The sequence below is a fragment of the Helicoverpa zea genome, chromosome 16, assembly GCF_022581195.2.
Source record: "Helicoverpa zea isolate HzStark_Cry1AcR chromosome 16, ilHelZeax1.1, whole genome shotgun sequence".
NCBI classification, from domain to species: Eukaryota; Metazoa; Arthropoda; class Insecta; order Lepidoptera; family Noctuidae; genus Helicoverpa; species Helicoverpa zea.
In genome coordinates, this window is record NC_061467.1 from 1,612,510 (window position 1) to 1,633,203 (window position 20,694).

The following is a 20,694-nucleotide window of genomic DNA, read 5'->3' on the forward strand; positions in this document are numbered from 1 at the left end:
TAACTATTATGTCTTTGACACGTCGTCTTCTGTCAACTAAACCAACAATCTGTCAGTTTGTCATATTTCATTGTTTTTATGAGAACTTGTGTTGAGATGGATTTATTTTGTTTAAACAATTAGAAATCGTGAAAATGGGTAACGCTGACACAAAACTTAATTTTAGGAAAGCTGTCGTCCAGCTTACCTCAAAGACTCAGGTATGTGTTTTGAATCCGGTGCAATAAATATATTTATGAAGTTGGTGAGTGAGTATTGATATGTTTCTTGATTTTAGCCTATTGACTCCTCGGACGACAGTTTTTGGGATCAGTTCTGGTCGGAGAGCGTGACCAATGTCCAGGATGTGTTCGCACTGGTGCCTGGAGCAGAGATCCGTGCGTTACGAGAAGAATCTCCGAATAATCTTGCGACACTAGTGTATAAGGCTGTGGAGAAACTGGTGAAGATGGTGGACAGCAGCTGCAGGACTCAGAGGGAACAGCAGACTGGTATGATATATATTCAGAATCTTTAAGATTAAGAAAATATTCTACTATAGATACATGAGATAAGCTACATTTCACTGTTATTATTTCTTTCTTATATCACACTCAATTTAATACACAATTAAAAAAGATTCATGGATAAACTAGTCATTCAAGATGTATATTTTCCTACCTGACATAGTTTTGATAAAGTTACTGATACAATTCTTGAAATACTGCTGCCTACTAAGTATGATGTCAAAATTACATTTCAACATGATTCATATAAACACAGCAAAACTAAGATGTATGAATCATAAATGTTAAGCAGTAATTGTTTATTTTATTGATAAATGTTTAAATAAATTAATAAATTGAAATGTCTGCAGCATTTTATTCACACATTTTTTGATACATAGTTTTAATTTTACCTTTTGTGAAAATGTAGATTTAATTTGTTATATATACAAATGTATTTGTGTAAATAGGAGTTTGTATATTCAGACATTAAACATTTTATATCAATATAAAAGATATTATTTTTAGAAGTGTTAATTCTTGCATTGCAACTTTTTCAACCATCACTCCCACACAAGACAAGACACACCAAAGACAAGTCTCAATTAAACGTATTAATTTCAGCACTAAACTGTGCCCGTCTACTCACAAGAGTGTTACCCTACATGCTGGAGGAACCGGAGTGGCACGGCTTCTTCTGGTCATCATTGCCAGCAGCGGCAGAGAATGAGTCCGTGCCTCTAGCTCAGTCACTCATCAATGCTGTTTGTGTGAGTAACTTATATGTTTTAGTTATTTGAGTATTGATTAGAGAACCAGAATATTATTGATTAGGGAATCATAAATACAGTCTGGATGCAGAGGTTTGGGGGACAAGATTTATCATAATTTTTAGAGACAGTTATTAAATCTTCCTGAATGAATATACAGCTATGAAGAGTAGAAAATTACCAAAAATTATATCAGAGCCTATGCACAATAAAGAACATTTTTTTTTCACATTAACCTGGTAACTGACTAAATTTACGAGGTGTAATTAAATATGTTGTAATAGCAAGCATTCATGCAGTCAGCACTTATTAAACAGCTCACAGCTTGCTGGTTTCTGCATAATACTATGTACTGACCACACAATTGCTTGCTTGTAACATAATATAGTAATGATCACTTTTAACATCGTCCAGTTACCCATCTTTAGTCTATTGATTATTAATATTTTCGTATTGATAGAAACTTAACATTGAGGATAAGAGGATGCGCTTGGTTTACTATCTCAGGATATTCAATATGTCTAATTAAATATTGTACAGACAAGGCGCTTCAATATGTGTGTGTAAACTTATAAGCATACACAGACTTAAAAAGAGCCTTGAGGTGGAGAGTCAGCGCGCGTGCTCTATATGCGGACTGTAGGTATTCAAATACCGTTCCTATGTATACGACTATGCAAACATTCAGTTACCTAGTCTGTACAAAACGATAGACATCATCTTCATCCTTAACCGACACAATTTCAACATAACATTTGTCAACAGGATCTCCTCTTCTGTCCTGACTTCACAGTGACGACAACAAAGCGGGCGGGTCCCGTAAGTACCAGCTCAGATACAATATTATAATCTTATCAATATATCGATCGATGCACTATCTCGCGTTAGTTGTAAGTGCTAATGGACGAAACTCGTAACGGTGATGTCATTGAATTGAGATAGATGTTACATGGTGGGTAAATTAAATATCTTATAGTTTATTGTATCTAATGTTTGATTATTATTTAATCCGATTCTGCAAATATTAAGGAGCTAAGAATCTTTTGGGATAAAGACTATCCAGCCTAAACTTGATCTGATTAACAAATGTGGATTTATTATTTAATCGTCCTCTGCAGAAAATAAAAAGCAACTAAATATTTTTTGGGATAAAAACTATGCAGCCTGATCTTTGACTGATTAAGGAATGTTTATTTATTTCTCAAAGAATGATTGAACATTAACGGTGATTTGCACCATTTGATTATAACAATAACCGAAACATTTTCTGTTGAGAACAGAAAATCGGATTGGGACGGATATCGTTTGAATAAGCGACGATTACGATTAATTGAAGATTTGAATAATGGACGGCAATTTCACGGCCGATTATGGTTTGGTTAGAACACACAATATTCTACCTATGATAAATATTTCTTACAATACCTATTTCTTCATTGCGTCCATAACGCCGGCACTACTGGCCGGGTTATAATCAAACTAAGACCCAGGGGTCGTTACATTTCCATTAGCGCTCTTATTAAGTTAACGAGGCTATGAATCTAATACCCTTCTTCACCCCAAAGGCCTTATGTACTTACATACGTAGAGATGGCAAAGAAATCCTCTCCCACCTCTTGTCCCTGCCCATCTCAATATTCTTGGTCGTCTATCTATATTATAATATCAGTCGCTTTACTAACTAAATTCGGTGACTTATAATCATAACTATTAATATTATAAATGCCATTGTTGGTTGTTTGCTTGGTATGTTTGTTACTCTTTCACTCAAAAACTACTGAATTAATTTTGATGAAACAGTAAAAGGTCAAAGGGGGTGGCCTATGTTCAGCAGTGGACGTCCTATGGCTGAGATGATGATGAGTAAAAGGTAGATAATATTCTAGAATAACATATAGGCTTCTTTTTATCTATTTGCGGGAAGTAGTTTCCTCGTGACAGATGGGTCAAATAAGATATTACTGAAGATATCGCCAAAGGGTCGATAAACTATTTTTTAGGGTTCCGTATCTCGAAAGGAAAAAACGGAACCCTTATAGGATCACTTTGTTGTCCGTCTGTCTGTCTGTCTGTCTGTCAAGACCCTTTATCTTAAGAACGCGTGGACGTATCAAGCTGAAATTCACATGAAATACTCAGGTCTATTGTCCCTTTAGGCTGTGAAAATATCAAGCTTCTAAGCCAAGCCAATCAAAAGATACAACCGATTATGTCGATATTTTCAACAAATTCTCGACACTCGCAAAGGAATCAAAACCTACAGGCTACTTCCCGTAAACTCAGAATCTTGAAATTTGGCATGAAGCATTGTTATATAATGCAAATATAGGAAAAATTGCGAAAATCTCATTTTTTTTGTTATATAATATAATAAAAATATTTTAATAAAATGAAACTTACTACCTTATTTCTCACGAACGAATAAAGGTACCAAATTGAAATTTATACCAAATACCCAGGTCTATTGTCCCTTTAAGCAATGAAAAAATCAAACTTCTTAGTTAACGCGATCAAAAGATACAGCAGTTTTACCGACACCTTAGACGAATTTCCGTCACACGCTAGGGAATCAAAACTTACAAGGTACTTCCCGTGAACTTAGAATCTTGAAATTCGGCACGAAGCAACGTTATATAGTACAGATAAAGGAAAAATTGCGAAAATGATAAATTTGTAATTACATAAAATATTAAAATATTATTTTCGCTTACATGACATAAAATATTTTTTTAATAATTATAAACTTACTACCTACCCTTTTTCACATGAACGCGTAGAGATATTAAAGTTTTGAATAAAAAGTGAAATTCATATCAAACACTTCTTAAATATAATGGCCTCTAAACTGTGAAAAATTTTAAATCATTCAAAGGTCATTGGGCACCTTAGTATGAAAACCATACCCACGGCGGATACGAACGAAATATAGCACAGTATAATGATAAAGGCTCTGATTTACTATGGCATTAGTGGCATCAATGTGAACCATGGGAATCTAAAGAAAATCAGGTGTAAACATCAAATATTTTCCTCATTTCAATGGGAAATTTAAACCGACAAACACGTGGTAGTTGCAACATACCGTTCGGGAGTTCCCTTGACTCTCTGTAGTCTCCATAATCAAATCAGCTCCAAACCTTCACTGTTTACCAGTACCCTCAAAAATACACTCACATGTCTGGTTATGACTCGATGCGTGCCTACAATATTCAAGAGTTGCCCTCGATTTCTCAGGGTTTCCAGATCCTCATCAGATCCTGGTCATCCGGATTGGCACCTTCCTTCTTTATGAAATGTCTTTAACAATAAAAACTGGCATTGCAACCTGTACAATCCTCTGAAACTGCTTGTCTTTTATATTTTTCAAACGATCCTGGACATTCGTCTCCATGGAATTTTAATAAAATATTATATTCAAAGAAACATCATACCATTCTCCACGATTTAAAACTACTTTGATTCATGTCCGCCACTTTTTACAAAGCGGGTCAGATATGCCCCATGACCTTTAAGACATAATTAGTTATTTTCAATCAGATTTCTGAATGATGACTATAAAATGTTGTATATAAATAACTTCAATAAAATAACTTTTACAAGGTACTGGCCTACTATTTTAGTTATATTATAAAATAAAAAAATATTAACTATTTTGACTTTCACGAAATTACCATAACTATGATTGTTCTAAACTGAACGGTTGGCGCGAAACTCACTTTTTATCTATACAGCATTTGTACGGAACCCTCGGTGCGCGAGTCCGACTCGCACTTGGCCGGTTTATTCTCTAATAATCCTACAACATATAATATAAATAATAACTAATTTATACGGACAGCTACCGTGGGCGGCATATTGCTCCATCCATTATTAATTCCCACGGCATATCCGTTATCTGTTAGTTTTATCTGTCGCGTGCTCACTAGAGCGAGGGTATAACGCCAACGCAATATGTTATCCAGAGTGCCTAGTGCGAGTTTTGCAAGTTAACTTTTTCGATGCGAAGAGTATCATACCATTGAATCACGTAGCACTTATCTTAGAATTGTTTATTTAATAAAGACTGTCATCAGAACTTGGTCGTATTACACTTGAGCTCACTTTTGCGAGTGTAATCATTATTAACCGTCAAAATGAATGAAGATGTCATATCTAAATAATGTGACGTAGCATACGACTCTTTATTTCAATAGACTTATAATTACGTATCGAGTTGCGAAAGCTGTCAAAACTCGGAATCAGCACTCTGGTTGTCATAGAAACGGTTATACAAGGGATTTGGCAAGGTTGAAATATTGTTATAATTATGTGTTAAATAGTGTTATAACACACTTCACACTATATTACTACAAAGATAAACAAACCATAACCAGCCGTGCAATTACCGCCTATGGGCCAAATATGTGATAAAGATTTTAAAAGACAGCTGTTACAGACTTTTTATTGTCCCACTGCTAGGCACAGGCCTCCTCTCACACGGAGAAGACAGCATCCTTTATTAATTAGAAAATCTATGCTTGAGAATTGTTTCAAGCCCGTACAAAATACTGTATATCTAGGAAATCAGTAACTTATATGGATTGAACAAAGAATTGCAATTTATATTGTTTTTCTCAGTTTAATGCATATTTATTGAATTTTTACATCGTAAAAAAGCAAAAAAGACATATTTCTTGGTGTTATCGAACATCGCCTTACATATGGGTTCAAATGGGTTGTGTATAAAAAGAATATGCAAGCCCTTTAGTAAGACTGGTAATCGGAGAAAGTAGTCGTGATAAGATGGTCACCCATCCATGGGCAGACCGCGCTAAGCTTTGCAATTGCCGACTGCAACTGCTTAAACTGCATACCTACGGTGAATTTACCGTAGATTTACACGTCAAAAACGTGCAGTTTTGTTTTAGCTCTACAATGGTTTAATTAAACTACGTCTGTTTACTATTAATAGTTGCCGAAATCAGTATGGAAGCGAATACATTACGTTTAATATATTCAAGGTCTAAACTGGAACAATGACTTGAAGGTCACACCTTTCAGCTCATTGATTCGTTAGTATTTATTTATTAATGTTTTATTAGGCACACTGTAGTGTGCATAGCTTACTTATATGATCCTTATATCTTATTGTAATGGGCGTTACTTCTTGGGGGGTTATTGTTATCATCGTTTCTTTTCTAGCTGATGTCATGATAGAGTTTTAAGACATGACTGAAATCTTAGTACTAATAAATAAATGCTGTGCATTAATGCGCATAAACAGCTTAACTAGGTTATGCCCATCAGCTGTATTGTGCATTTTTAAAATATTCGTATGTAGGAGCGAATTTAGAATTCTGCATAGACAATTGAAGTTCATGCGGTCTCCAGCACGTGTATGACACGAGGCCTTCTGGACCTCGTAACTACTACGATTACCTACTTCTATCAGCCTTTAGTAGCACGATACCTTTCTCATGTCGTGTTTATTGTATGTAGGAGCGAGCAGAAGAACTGTCTTCGCTAGACAGTTGCGAGTACATCTGGGCAGGGGGCGTGGGTTTCGCGTGTCCCCGCACGAGGCCGCCCGCACTGAGCTACTGCGGTTGCTACTCACTTGCGTAGATGATATAACTGCTTCCATTTCTCAAGTCGTGTTTATTGTATGTAGGAGCGAGCAGAAGAACTGTCTTCACTAGACAGTTGCGAGTACATCTGGGCGGGAGGCGTGGGGTTCGCGAGGTCTCCGACCCGCGTGTCCCCGCACGAGGCCGCCCGCACTGAGCTACTGCGGTTGTTACTGACTTGCTTCAGCGAGACGATATACAAGCCGGCCTCGCATGCCGCCTCGCATCATAATAAGTGGATCGCGTAAGTTTACTTATGGTTTTGTGATACCTAGGTATAAAATTGAATGTGGCCTCTTTTATGGTTGACACAGTTATGTATGCCCCTTAACGCACGGTACTTTTTTTGGGGAAAACTGTTCAATGAATACACTTACACAAATACTATGATATCCGTAAATTATAGCGGTCGGCCATAAAGTTTCTTTTTCTGACGTTTTAAATTTGGGACTTCTAATAATTTTATCTGTAATACCATGTCACAGTTACCTGACAAGTCCAGACAACCGTCACGCACTGCCTCTGTTCACGTCGCTAGTGAACACAGTGTGTTCATACGACCCCGTGGGGCTCGGTCTGCCGTACAACCATCTGCTGTTCGCCGACACACTGGAGCCGCTCGTTGAGGTAAGTAGATACCATTAACCACTTAGAATGCCCCTAGAGAAGGCCTTAAAATGTATTAGGTATGAATTTTTTCAATTACATATAGTGCACAATATTCTCATAAACAAATATTAAGTCCAATATGCTGACTACCATCATCAAAAATTATATTCATACGATTCCAGTAAGTCAGTGGTGAAATATTAGATCTGCAAAATTTTAGTTTGAGTGCCCTCAACTCGCTAAGAAGAAGAAGTATTTCAGTCAGTCTTTAAGAGAATTTATATCTTGTTACAGGTGGCTCTTCAAGTATTAATAGTCACTTTAGACCATGACACCAGTAACGCCGTCAATGAGGAATCTGACGAAGTAAGTTCACAGCATTAATATGAAATCTACACACAAGCTAAATCATCCTACAGTACAACATTACACTTATCACTTCAAACGAATTAAAGAATAATTATCATTTTGCTTGCTTATATTTAAAGCTTGCAAAATAAGCACAAAGTACCGAGTAGTATGTGATGTCCGAATGTTATTTGCTTCGCCATTTAAAAGCTATATTCTGGCTTATTTCATAGAAAGCATAAGGAAATAAATAAAGCTATTAATGATACATTCCTGAGTGCTTAGTGCGAGTTTTCGTGAATTTTTTTACGGACTCACATGAGAGCGCGTATACTAAGATTTGTATGGAACAAAAACAGCTCCACCTAGTGTCAAAAATTGGAACCTGTTTTTGTTCCATACAAACAGTGTTGCCAACAGTTGTAGAAGCTTACCACCAGAGTCAACTTTTAAAACCACCAGAAAACCACTAACAAAAATTTATCCCACACTTAAAATCACCAAATTCACCACTAAAAAAATATTGTTTATATTTTATTGTAACCTAAAACAATTTAATCATCCAAAGATGTAACTCGGCAACGATAGAAAATTAAAACAGACAAAGCATTACATCTGTTTAGCAATTCATCCGACCCGATCCGAATCCTTCACAAATTATAATCGGCGTAGTAGTTTCACAAATTGTTTAGTTACGCATTTGACCAATGAATGAGTACTTAATATAATTATATAGTAGTCGTTCACCTTTTTGTTTTGTAGATGCTTTTTTGACATTCCGTGAGACTTCAAATCTCCATAGTAACTCCTTAAAGTTGTACCACAAAACTTACATTTCGCTACTTGACCCGCAGTACTTTCAACATTTCGCCACTAAATAGGGGACTTAAACCACCAGTATTAGTGGAAAATCCACTAAGTTGGCAACACTGCATACAAATCTTAGTATACGCGCTCTCATGTGAGTCCGTAAAAAAATTCACGAAAACTCGCACTAAGCACTCTGTTTATGTTACCAGCCCCAGCTGGGATCTATGAAACAAATGACGGTATGACCGTTAAAATACTTACACACAATATTATTTAATAAATATGCAACGTGTGACTGAAGTCCGAAATGATATTTTAAGGGCTCTTAACTTCCCCAGCGGGGCCCAGCAGGGCCAAGGCCTGCCGGGGCTGCGGGTTGTTCGAAAGAGATACCGCGGCCCTGGTACATAAAAGGCCTATGACGGAACACGACGGTTTTTAGTCAGTAAGAGTCTGACACTCCCTCACCGCTGCTAACCCACAGCGGGAGGGGTCATTTGACGATTTTTAACGTCGGAAAAAAAAAGGGCTCTTAACTTACTCTAAAAAACGTTGTAAATAATCCCCACCATGAAGTTTACTTACAAAATTGTTTGATTATTGCCAGAGAAACTTCAGCAATGTTACAACTTTTTAATGTAGACTGAAAATAAGCAAGGAAATGAAAAAAATATCTTTATGGAGCAAATGTAGGGGGTTATTTTAAGATTGTGGAAAAGTCCAGTTGAAACATTAAAAATACATAAAATACATTTATATAATGATTTACCAATTACTGAAACTCGACACTTCTTCTTAATACAAATTCCTATACATTATTTCAGACTTCAATCACACGTTGTACCAACCAAAACTCTAACACACATATTTTCGCAGACGCTCCCAGACAACCTGTTCATCAACTACCTATCCCGCATCCATCGCGATGAGGACTTCCAGTTCATCCTCCGAGGAGTCACCAGGCTGTTGAACAATCCTTTAGCACAGACCTATCTGCCCAACTCGGCGAAGAAGGTTAATCTGCATCAGGAGTTGTTGGTGCTGTTCTGGAAGATGTGCGATTATAATAAGGTGGGTGCGCTTCCGGAAAATCTTTGTGATATTTTAGTAAATAAAAAAATATATACTTGAAGTTATAAAGTTTTAAAGTTAAGAAGTTTCAAACTATTGATATTGGTTTAACTTCTTGTTGAAAAGATTTGTTGCAAAAATGAAACTTCAGGGTTCTGCCTTTCTGCGGAAACGCGCTAGTTATTGCGGCCCTGGTACTTAAAAGGCTCCGGAGAGAACATAGTGTGTTTAATCAATCTTATGATTTCCTATCTCCAAACAGTGTCTAGCTCTGTAAGTGGCTGGTCTTGAGCAAACAGGTCTCGACAAACCACCTGATTCTTCAAGCAGTAACTAAGAGCCAGTCATCAAGTTGTTGACAAGGATCATTACATAATAATGTTGTTTCAGAAATTCATGTACTACGTGTTGAAGAGCAGCGACGTGCTAGAAGTACTAGTGCCCATATTGTATCATCTCAACGATTCGCGAGCTGACCAATGTAAGCATTCTCAAAACAAAATAATTTATTTAAATAAGGGAACAAATCACCAGCTTTCGAACGTCTAAACAAAAGACAACCCTCAAAAAAATTCTTCACCCTTGTCTTATTGCTGGGAAGAAGTGGCGCACAAAATAGTACTCCTTAGTGTCTGACAAGCTCTAATGAGTTTTCTAAAATCTCTCATGTTATATGACGTCAAGTACTTCAATGTCATATCATATCGTTTATTGCATTCCATAATGTGCATTAGGTGAAAAAGATGTAGTCATTTTATGTAATAACTAGCTTCTGCCCGCGACTTCGTACGCGGATAAAGTCCCTTATGCCAGCGACTACGGGGTCAGCAAAATCAAAGATCTGAACCGTCTGATATTGAATTTTAAGGGCCCGTTGACTTGAAAACAACTGAATACGCATAGCCATTAGAAACGTTCCATATATTTAATTTTTGTACTTCAACGGCAAAAGCACAGCAGACTAAACAAAACGCTGAGAACTGAACCGCAAAAGACGTGACCATAGGGATAAAAGTAGTGATTCTAATTAGTCCGCATTTAAGTTGTGTGTGGCAAAAATATTACGTAAAAAAACATTAAATGTTACTGAGATGACAAAGTCGTGATGACTTAGTGGAAGTCGTGGTGGTTTAGTGGGTAAAGAACCAATCTCTCAGGTATGAGCGTACGTCTTTGATTCCAGGTCTGGCAAGTACCTGCCAATGCAACTTTTCTAAGTTCGTACGTACTTTCTACGTATATTTTGGATACCAATGACCGTTATTTGGAGGGGATGTTAAACTGTAGGTTCCGGCTGTCATTGAACATTCTTGGCAGTCGTTATGGGTAGTCAGATGCCAGTAAGTCTGACCAGTTTTACCAAGGGGTGTTGGGTTGAGCGGGTAACCGGGTTGTGGAGCTCAGATAGGCACTCGCTCCTTGTAAAACACTGGTACTCAGTTGCATCGTGACTGGAAGTCGACTCTAACATAATTGGGACAAAGGCTCTTGAGATAATAACGACAATAATAATGAGATATAAGCACCGCAGGACATCTGAGGCTGATGACGGGGAGTAGCGACCCCGGTGGGCTATATATACTGAGTTCTCCAGGGTATACTGTCCCCCATCTCCGGCCGGTCGGAGTGAACCATGACGGGGGTAGGTCTCACGCCTCTGGTTTGGCTTGGCCGTCCAGAGTGGAGTCGCTAGAGCAGGGTTAGTAGCCCTGCTCGGAGGATAGGTGCCTCGTGGTAAGTGACCCACAGGGAGCGCGTAATCTGCGTTTAAAATCCGTCGAGGTATTCTCACACTTCAGCCTCTCATGTGTCCCTGTTGCCCTCTTGTTGCTATTCAGTGACTGATTCCCGGCGGCCCAGTAAGTGAGCTGGCGAAGTCTCCACCTACAATTTTTACATGTATCTAATACATTGTCATCGGCAGGTGCCATAGTTCCCGTAGTTTCCCCATTCCTAGTCCATTAGCATCCCATCACAATAGCCCAAGTAGTTTTCATCCACAGTTAGCAATGGTATGGCACAGAACCGGTGATTGTCTTTTTTTTTAACGACGTCCACCGGGGATTGTCCTTGGGTTCATTTCTATAGTGTATAAAGGGATAATCGTCGGTTTTGTGTCACCATACCTATTTCATAACATTCGTTTCTATACATTTCAAGTGTAGTATTGCTCTTGAAGTTCCACATCAGGTGTTCCAGATCTTCGATGTATGTATATACGTCAATAGAGAGTGCTTATTAGATTGAACCACTTTTGCAATAAAACGTCATATCTTTATATGCTATAGTCTAGCTGGGCTCCTGGGGTTCCACATCAGGTGTTTTACATCTTCAACTTTTATAAGTCAACAGAAAGTGCTTATCAGATTGAACAACTTTTGCTAAAACGTCACACCTCTATATGCTATAGTCTAGCTGGGCCCCTGGAGTTCCACATCAGGTTTTTAGATCTTCAATTTGTATAAGTCAATAGAAAGTGCTTATCAAGTTGAACAACTTTTGCTAAAACGTCATACCTGTATATGGTACAGAGAAGCTGGGCTCTTGGGGTTCCACATCAGGTGTTCCAGATCTTAAAATTTATTATCTCAGCTGAAAATGCTCATCACATGAAACAATTTTTGCTATGGCACCATTTTTGTATCTCTTATAGTTTTGTTGATCTGTTGGTGTTCTGCATCAGGTCTTCAAGTTTCGAAGATAAATTATAGCCTATATGTTGACCAGGCTTAATACTGATACAACAAAGAAAAAATCATTGAAATCCGTCCAGTAGTTCCGAAGATTAGCGTGTACAAACAAACAGACATACAGACATACAGACATACAGACATACAGACAGAATTTTTTTTTTGGATTTGTGCTCCATTACTGTTTCTAAACCCCACCCAATAATTATTTTTTAAATATATTCAATGTACAGACACAGTTTTTTTACAGATTTATTATATGTATAGATAATAATACTTGATACACCAAAAACTATGTTTTTCCACCCAGCTCGCGTCGGTCTAATGCACATCGGAGTGTTCATCCTCCTACTCCTCTCCGGGGAACGCAACCTGGGCGTCCGGCTGAACAAGCCGTACACGGCGACCGTGCCCATGGACATCCCGGTGTTCACGGGCTCGCACGCCGACCTGCTGGTGGTGGTGTTCCACAAGATCATCACGACTGGACACCAGAGGTTGCAGCCGTTGTTCGACTGTCTGCTCACTATACTTGTTAACGGTAAGTGTTATTTAAGTGTTAAGGAATCCGCAAACATTTGAACAGGATTTTGCACAAAATGAAATGTACACAGTTTCGACGGATTACTTGCTAGAAGCACTACAAGTTACTCCAAAAACTATGAGGTCCTCAGGTTTCTTGATTTGGTTTCGATTGCAGGCTCATCATCAGACAGTATCAGAACTATACAAATTAAGTCCATTAGAGGTCACAGTTAAGGTACCAAGGGTCCTCGTGGTCTATTCTGAGATCCAGGCCAAAAAATAAATCAATAAGTAAGGAAGTAATACATATCTTCCAAAATCACGTACTATGTATGTATTTTATTTTGTTGCATTTTCTTTCACTTTTTAGACTTCTTCGTCTTCTAACCGTACTCTTTACCCCCAGTATCACCGTACCTGAAGACGCTATCAATGGTGGCATCCACAAAACTCCTGCATCTATTAGAAGCATTCAGCACACCGTGGTTCCTGTTCTCACAGCCTCACCACCATCATCTCGTGTTCTTCTTACTCGAGATGTTCAATAATATGATACAGTACCAGTTTGATGGTAAGTGCCACATACATAGCTAGATTATGGCAAGATATTTTTTTTTCCTAATGAATTTGTATGTAAGAAAATCTTGGAATCTTAATTTGACCCATTCCCGATCTTCGATTAGGATGAGTTCTGGTGACCGTGACCAGCGTGTTTTTTAGTTTTTTAAAGTATTAATTTACTTGTTTAACACCGTTAACACGCTTTTATTAGCTTCACTTGTAACTATATAATGTAAGAAAATCTTGGAATCTTAATTTGACCTACTTCCTGGCCTTCGATTAGGATGAAATTTTGCACACGCTCTGAGTTCTGATGACAATACATGAGTAGCTAAGAAACGTATCAAAAAGCGTGTTTTTTAGTTTTTAAACTACTTATTATTTTGTTGTTTTTCTCAGGAAATTCCAATTTAGTTTACACAATAATCCGCAAGCGAGCAGTATTTCATAACTTGGCCAATCTTCCACACGAGCACGGAGCCATCGCTCGTTCGCTAGCGGCCGGCAGGGCTAAGGGGCTAGTGCCCCATAAGACTACACTACCCAGGTGAGATAACACTAGTTAAGTAGCCACTAGCCACCTTACCGCACGAGCACGGAGCCATCGCTCGTTAATCAACCATAGGACTACACTACCCAGGTATTATGACAAAAAAATGCAATAAAAGTTTGAACTACACTTGATTTTTAAACACACTTAAGAAACCTGGATGAAACCTACACCAAACACGAGCACAAAACCAGTTATACTATATTTAATCAGCACACCTAATATCACAACTTTTTCAGCAACAAATCTATTCAATAAAATATTACATGAACTATTTATACCTATTCAGTTTACATCAGTCGACCGACCAAACGCCTCTACAAGTCGATGCAAAGCCCGTACACAACGGAGTTTGTAAGCCAGAGCTGCCCAACCGACGACCGCGGTATTTAGTACAAACAAAACGCTAAAACACTAAACATATATTCACGATTTTAATCATTGGGCTAGGTAGAAACTAAACGTATGTGCTATACTTGTAATTTGCGCTGTCATTTTGTACTTCGTTCGCACTTGATAGAAAGAAAGTTATGCCAATATTTTTGGCTGTATTGAAGTGACCAGTGACAGTAAAAAACACTCATATAATAATTGCTTATCCAACAGACAAACGACATAAAAATAGATTAAAGTACCAAGTTTTTTTTTCTCAAACTTTCTGAAAAAAATCTTGATACTTTCGTTAATCTTCGGTTGATTGAGTTTGTGCATATATGATACAAAGCTCCATTAAAGTTAATGCTTCTTTAAATCTATTGCTGACTCTTTCTTTGTTAACCAGATAAAAAGTGTTAGCAATACATTTAATGAAGCTTTAATTTTAATGGAGCTTTGTGCAACTGACGATTTGTATTTTATTTACGTTGCTGCAGTTTGGGAGTTTTCAGTTGGATGAGTGATATGCTTAACAAATACCATTTGCTAATAGCCTGACATTGTCACAACATTGAATGTTTGTACTAATTTTAATCATCATTTTAACAGCATGATGATTGAAATGTGTCCTGTTTTAATAACTGCAAGTTTATCAATTTAAAAATATGATTGTTTGTTGGTATTTTTAACCATTTTGATGCAAAAAACAACTAACACATGCATGCAAACACTACTAAAACGTCTTTTTGCAAATGCACTCACCAAACGTCATCATAATTAGATATGGTAAAAATTTTAATTTTTACATTGATGATTTATTCACAACAAAAACCAACAAACAATTATATTTACCTAATTAACTCAGATGGTAAGACTTTCTCTGTGTATAAAGGTAAGTATATAAAACAATAAAGCTTTATCTTGTAGTAATATGTAATATTGTGTTAGGTCTAGAAGCGCGGAATCGGTAGCTGAGACGCCGATGGAAGGTTCGAGACCCGCGCAACCTGCGGAACCCGGCACTCTCAACCCTACGCTAGCTGAGACACCCGGTTAGTTTTTGACAAAACTTAAGAAAAATCACTTCATATGTGTGACTCTAGTAAACCGTTACTTCTTACCGTTAGTCTTACGAATCAGTAATTTTTATATTATATTTATAGTGCCACCGCGTTTTATATGCAGTTGACAGCTGTCAGTTTTCATTGTTTTTACTGACTGACATCTGTCGACTGCATCAAGGAAGAGTCAGACTAGTTTTTTAAATCATGCCAAATAATTTAAAGTGTCTTAAATAAAAGTATTATTTTTCTTCTGGCTGTAATGACAGCATAATCTCCAAAATCCTTACTAACAATATTTAAAAACACTATTATCCCCACAGCAATAAGCACAATGACAGAACGCGAATCAGCGCATCCTCCACCACAGCGCCTCGAAGGCGACGCGTCCGACACGTCCGACACGATCGACGCGACGGACGCGACCGACGCGACCGTCCGACACGACGGCGACACTCGCGAGCCGAGGGACAGGCTGCTGCCTGCCAGGGCCGGCCCTGATGGCGAGGACCGACCTGATGATGCTGATGTGGATGAAGGGGAGAAGAGGGCTGTGGCACATGTGAGTTGTAGTCATAAATTATTTAGAGATTGACATGACCGACGCGATGGAAGGGACTTGATACGACCGTGCTACTCGATGGTGGCAAGGAAGAAGATTTTTTGAAGTTCTGTATCCGTTTTCTAAACTCATATGGAAATTCTGGCAAATTCCAGCAAATTTTATCTTTAAGTTCATCATGATAGTATGTAGTAAAAAGTCGTTTCCATTTCAATCAGCGGCGTGCGTAAACTGAGTCTTATACTCGCGCTACCTGCATAGTAACGTATCTCTCATCCTGTGCATTCTATGTTCGGTAGCTTTTACGTACGACCCACAATCCATCTATGTTGTTAATTGGACATTCTGTTGTCAGTTTTTGTTATTTGACATTGGCATTTCTTGTCATTGACAGAGGAACAGCATCGCTGTATCCGGCACTGGTCGCGTGGACAGTCGTGAGTGGCGAGCGAGCGCGGAGTGGGTGTCGAGCTGGCGCGGCAAGCTGCCGCTGCAGACCATCATGCGGCTGCTGCAGGTGCTGGTGCCGCAGGTCGAGAAGATCTGCATCGACAAGTATGTATACAGAGGAACAGCATCGCTGTGTCAGGCAGTGGTCGCGTGGACACTCGCGAGTGGGTGTCGAGCTGGCGCAGCAAGCTGCCGCTGCTGAGAAGCTCTGCATCGACAAGTATGTATACAGAGGAACAGCATCCAACCATATATGCTGGTCCTGGTGGCCTTGGGTTCATAGACTGCTGACTTCCGCCCGCGTTTCCAGGGGCTAATTCTCGGACCCGGATGGGGGTAAAAGTATCTTACATCGGTCCCCTGGTACTAACTACTTCTCCAATAATTTTCAGCCTCATCAGTTCAGCCTTTGTTGGTTTATAGAAGATTGATGCAAAAAGCGTGACAATAGTGTATGCTGGTCGCTACGAAACTGTCCAAATTACGGACATGAACCCAAGTCAAAGTCTAGCCTAAATCTCTGAGATCTAAATGTATCCAGTAAATTATTGACAATCTTTCTTCTCAGGGGTCTAACAGACGAGTCAGAAATCCTGCGGTTCTTACAACACGGCACACTGGTGGGGCTGTTGCCGGTGCCTCACCCGATCCTCATCCGCAAATACCAGGCCAATGCTGGCACGGCCGCGTGGTTCCGCACTTATCTGTGGGGCGTTATTTATATACGGTAAGTGGGTAGTCAATTTTGCTAAATGTGGGATTTATTTTTATTAATTAATTAACGCGCTTATTAGCTTCACATGTAACTAACTATGTATGTAAGAAAATCTTGGAATCTTAATTTGACATTACCGGTTTTCGATTAGGATGAAATTTGGCACACATTCTGAGTTCTGATGACGTCATTACATATTCAATATGGCGGCCTCCCCAAGATGGCGGACTGGCTGTTTGAAATGTTTTTTTTTCTTAAGCTCGTTTTAAACGTCTGGGCAACTAGAATAAAACCTATTTATATTTTTGACGTTCATAAGTAAGGGTCCAAATAAAATAAATGATTTGATTTTAATTTTTTTGTAATAACGAAAACATTTTTGTGTCCATAGCAACGTGGACCCGCCAATCTGGTACGACACGGATGTCAAACTGTTCGAGATCCAACGAGTATAGACCATAGACTTCACGACACTGCTTACTTCCCATTAAATAAGACGGCGTGATGATCTCCAGCCCGAAAGCCGGTAAATTATACATATGTATATTATGTAGTTTAATATAGCCTGTTTTACCTTCTCTGTATTAGTAACGGATTTATCAAATCGAATCAAAATGATGATAAAAATGGGATAAGTTTATTAAAATGGCCCAAACTCTACCAGGTGAAGAAGTTTTTTAACAACCAATATAATTTTTCCAATATTCTAACCATGTATTGATTTGCTTACCAGAAATAGAATTTTGAAATTAGACTCATACTTATAATTCCTATTTCTAGTAAGGAAAGCAACAGATAAATAGCATATTGAAACGGCCGTAAGTGGGTGGAGTCGAGATGTTTGAAGAACGAAATTATACTAATTGTTTAAAAAACTTCTCCGCTACGCTGTGGTGGGTATAGGTCTTTGTCTGAATAGCAAGGAAGAGGTGAAGCAGGCTTTTAGGCTCGATTGTAAAACTAATCTAAATATATTTAATACTAAATGTGTTTTAAAATATAGTTCTGTCGCTATCGACTTCAAATGTGTGAATTAGGTAGCATGATATTTTAAATATATTTAGTTATAAATGTATTGAGTCAGTAATTACGCAAACGAGATGTAACTCCTTATTATAAAATATGGTTTTAAAAAGTGCCAGGTTTTAACAGTAATTTTGAAGATGCATTAAACCTAGTACTAGAGCTGATCCTTTTTAGTACCAGGTTTTATAGTGAGGTTTTAAATGTTTTTAGTTTTCTTATTAATACGTAAAAATATATGTGCATTACTGATTTTAGCCTTTTTGTCTGTCGAAGGCTCTACCTTACTTATGTTTGGCTGCTACCTTTTGTCGTTTTATTTAATCCATTCTTATGTAAAAGGTTAAGAAAACCGCTTGACTGACAGACTTCGAATATGTATATCAAGACCAGTAAATGTATTAATTGTGCTAAATATTGAATTAAACCTGAAAAATAATCAGATAACCTATCATTCCGAAATGTTTATGTATTTATTTATATGGTTCAAATACGTATTAGTGATAATCTGTTGAATTCCTATTATTTTTCCCATTTATCACTTACCATACAATATGTATAACTTTAAACAGTTTTTTTAGCCTCTCTTTACTAACGGCCAGTTTCTTCATCAAAAGTTAAAGTTAAAGTAATGTCTAAAGTAAAAGTAACGGTCAAATTCGTTTTTTCAAGGCTAAAGTGACAGCAAAATTCATAGAAAAATTGAATTTAACCGTTACCTTAACCTTAGACATTACTTTGACTTTTACTTTGGCTTTAACTTTTGATGAAGAAACTGGCTGCTAGAGATATCGTGTCAGTGAAATGCTGAACACATATCGATGTTACTTTAGTCAATTGATTCAGATGTAACGGACCATGTCTTATGAACGCTTTACGTGTTTACTTAAATAAATATATTTAACTTAAAGCTGACAGCTAGTCATATTTTTAATCTGTGTATCTGTAATCGTAAATGAATTGCTTGACTTATGAATATATATTTCTTGAACGTTCTTAAGTTTAATTTATATTTTAATGCCGAGTTTAGACGAACAATGTTTTCAACTGCCAAAATGACAGCCCATAAAAGCAACAAAAAATTGCACCTAAAGTGTTAATTACAATATTAATGAAAGGACGTCGTAACCTTTTGAGCCGGCTGAAAACATTGTTCGTCTGCACTTAGACACTAAACTTTGTTAGTGCTGTCATGACCAAGTTTTCTGTACAAAAATCTAAATGTTATAACTGATCTTGCTGATTTTACACTACTACTATTCCTCATTTAACCATGAAGATGTCTTCTTATAAAGACAATCATATTGCGTTGATGGAAAATTGATATACCATTTTGAGTAAGCACGCCTTTCTATGCTACCAGTAATTTAGTGAAATAGTAGTAATAAAACAATTTTATTGTATTTATTCAACCGAATTATAATGATATACGAATTCACTGCAAAATTATTTGCAGTTTTATATGAAATATCGAATGTTTTTTTTTTGTTTCTGTTTTTTTTTAATATTATGACAAGTAATCGAGGCTTATGACAAATACAATTAATTATGAATGATGTACATACATTCCATGTGATGGTTTTATTTTTATCGATTATCGACTATAATATTATTGAGATATAACTGTAAAATAGTTTATATGAATTTATCACCAAATTTTAATAGTTATATACTTGCGTATTTGTGTTAGGCTCGGTTCATGCGACACGCTCGGTCTTAGATAAATTACGCACTAAAATACTAAGTTCTTACACTAAAAATATTTGATAATTCTGAGTAAAACGGACCGTTTACCAGTTGTGTCGTGTGAACAAGCTTAAGAGTACCCGTACACTGCAGACAGACACACTACAGTCGACCAACAGTTGCCGCCGATGCCAATGGGTTACCATTTTTTTTAAAGAAAATCTTGATTTCTTTTTCAAAGTCTTCAGTCGGTCTGATACAGCTAAGTACCCGATCTTTGTAATGTGCGTACTACCATTCATCTTTATACTGATTTACGAGCCCTAACAGTCAGCCGACTAAAAGTTTGCAGTATGTGGGTACTTCTATTGTAATGTTCAGTGCACTGTCACACTAAGACTTTATGTAAAGTATAGGGGCCTTAGTGGACCATTATAATGAGAGAATATGATAAATAGTAAATGTTAAATAAATCTGAAAAATTATATGAATCTACACAAAGTAATATGTTCCCGCAGAAAACCTAACCTGGCCATTTCAATATTAAACAAAATATGAAATAATTTTAAATTGTTATTATTTTCTAGATCAATTTATAGAAATGAAGGTTTTACTGGTGTTAGAAAGTAAAGAAATCCACTGCGGCCCGCTTTTAGTGTTATTTGTAATTTTAATAATTTATTTGACACAATCACTGTACTTAATGTTATGTAAAATAGAAAATATATAATGATGTGAGCATGAATTTACTGAGTTTTATTTTTATTCCTCATTTTCAGTTTAAAATGGCCGCCAAA

At 37.3% G+C, this 20,694-nt stretch overlaps 1 protein-coding gene across 4 annotated transcripts; it reads left to right on the forward strand.

Annotated features, from left to right (window-relative positions):
• The first annotated feature begins 34 nt into the window (after positions 1–34).
• LOC124637732 (protein HID1) lies at positions 35–20,642 on the forward strand. Of its 4 annotated transcripts, none has more exons than XR_006985280.1 (19): positions 35–200; positions 278–491; positions 1,110–1,255; positions 2,021–2,074; positions 6,906–7,105; positions 7,347–7,488; positions 7,765–7,836; positions 9,505–9,699; positions 10,090–10,180; positions 12,700–12,930; positions 13,321–13,485; positions 13,875–14,022; positions 14,315–14,410; positions 15,349–15,452; positions 15,785–16,023; positions 16,418–16,578; positions 17,042–17,200; positions 17,580–18,803; positions 18,994–20,642. XR_006985280.1 is itself a non-coding variant. In XM_047174362.1 (19 exons), the coding sequence occupies exons 1-19, from the start codon at positions 135–137 to the stop codon at positions 17,641–17,643; spliced, it is 2,577 nt and encodes an 858-aa protein (XP_047030318.1). In that variant the 5' UTR covers positions 35–134; the 3' UTR covers positions 17,644–18,803. The 4 variants fall into 4 exon arrangements, 2 of the variants coding, with proteins under 2 accessions (XP_047030318.1, XP_047030319.1); XM_047174362.1 differs by lacking the exon at positions 18,994–20,642 and adding an exon at positions 8,838–8,867; XM_047174363.1 differs by lacking the exons at positions 14,315–14,410; positions 18,994–20,642 and adding an exon at positions 8,838–8,867.
• The last annotated feature ends 52 nt before the right edge of the window (positions 20,643–20,694 follow it).

Bases quoted from the DNA above. Each gene is read 5' to 3' on its own strand.
- LOC124637732 (XM_047174362.1), top strand. From the start codon at position 135: ATGGGTAACGCTGACACAAAACTTAATTTTAGGAAAGCTGTCGTCCAG. The intron at 7,489-7,764 runs GTAAGTAGATAC...ATCTTGTTACAG, and splicing joins CACTGGAGCCGCTCGTTGAG to GTGGCTCTTCAAGTATTAAT. The intron at 14,411-15,348 runs GTATTTAGTACA...ATATTGTGTTAG, and splicing joins CTGCCCAACCGACGACCGCG to GTCTAGAAGCGCGGAATCGG.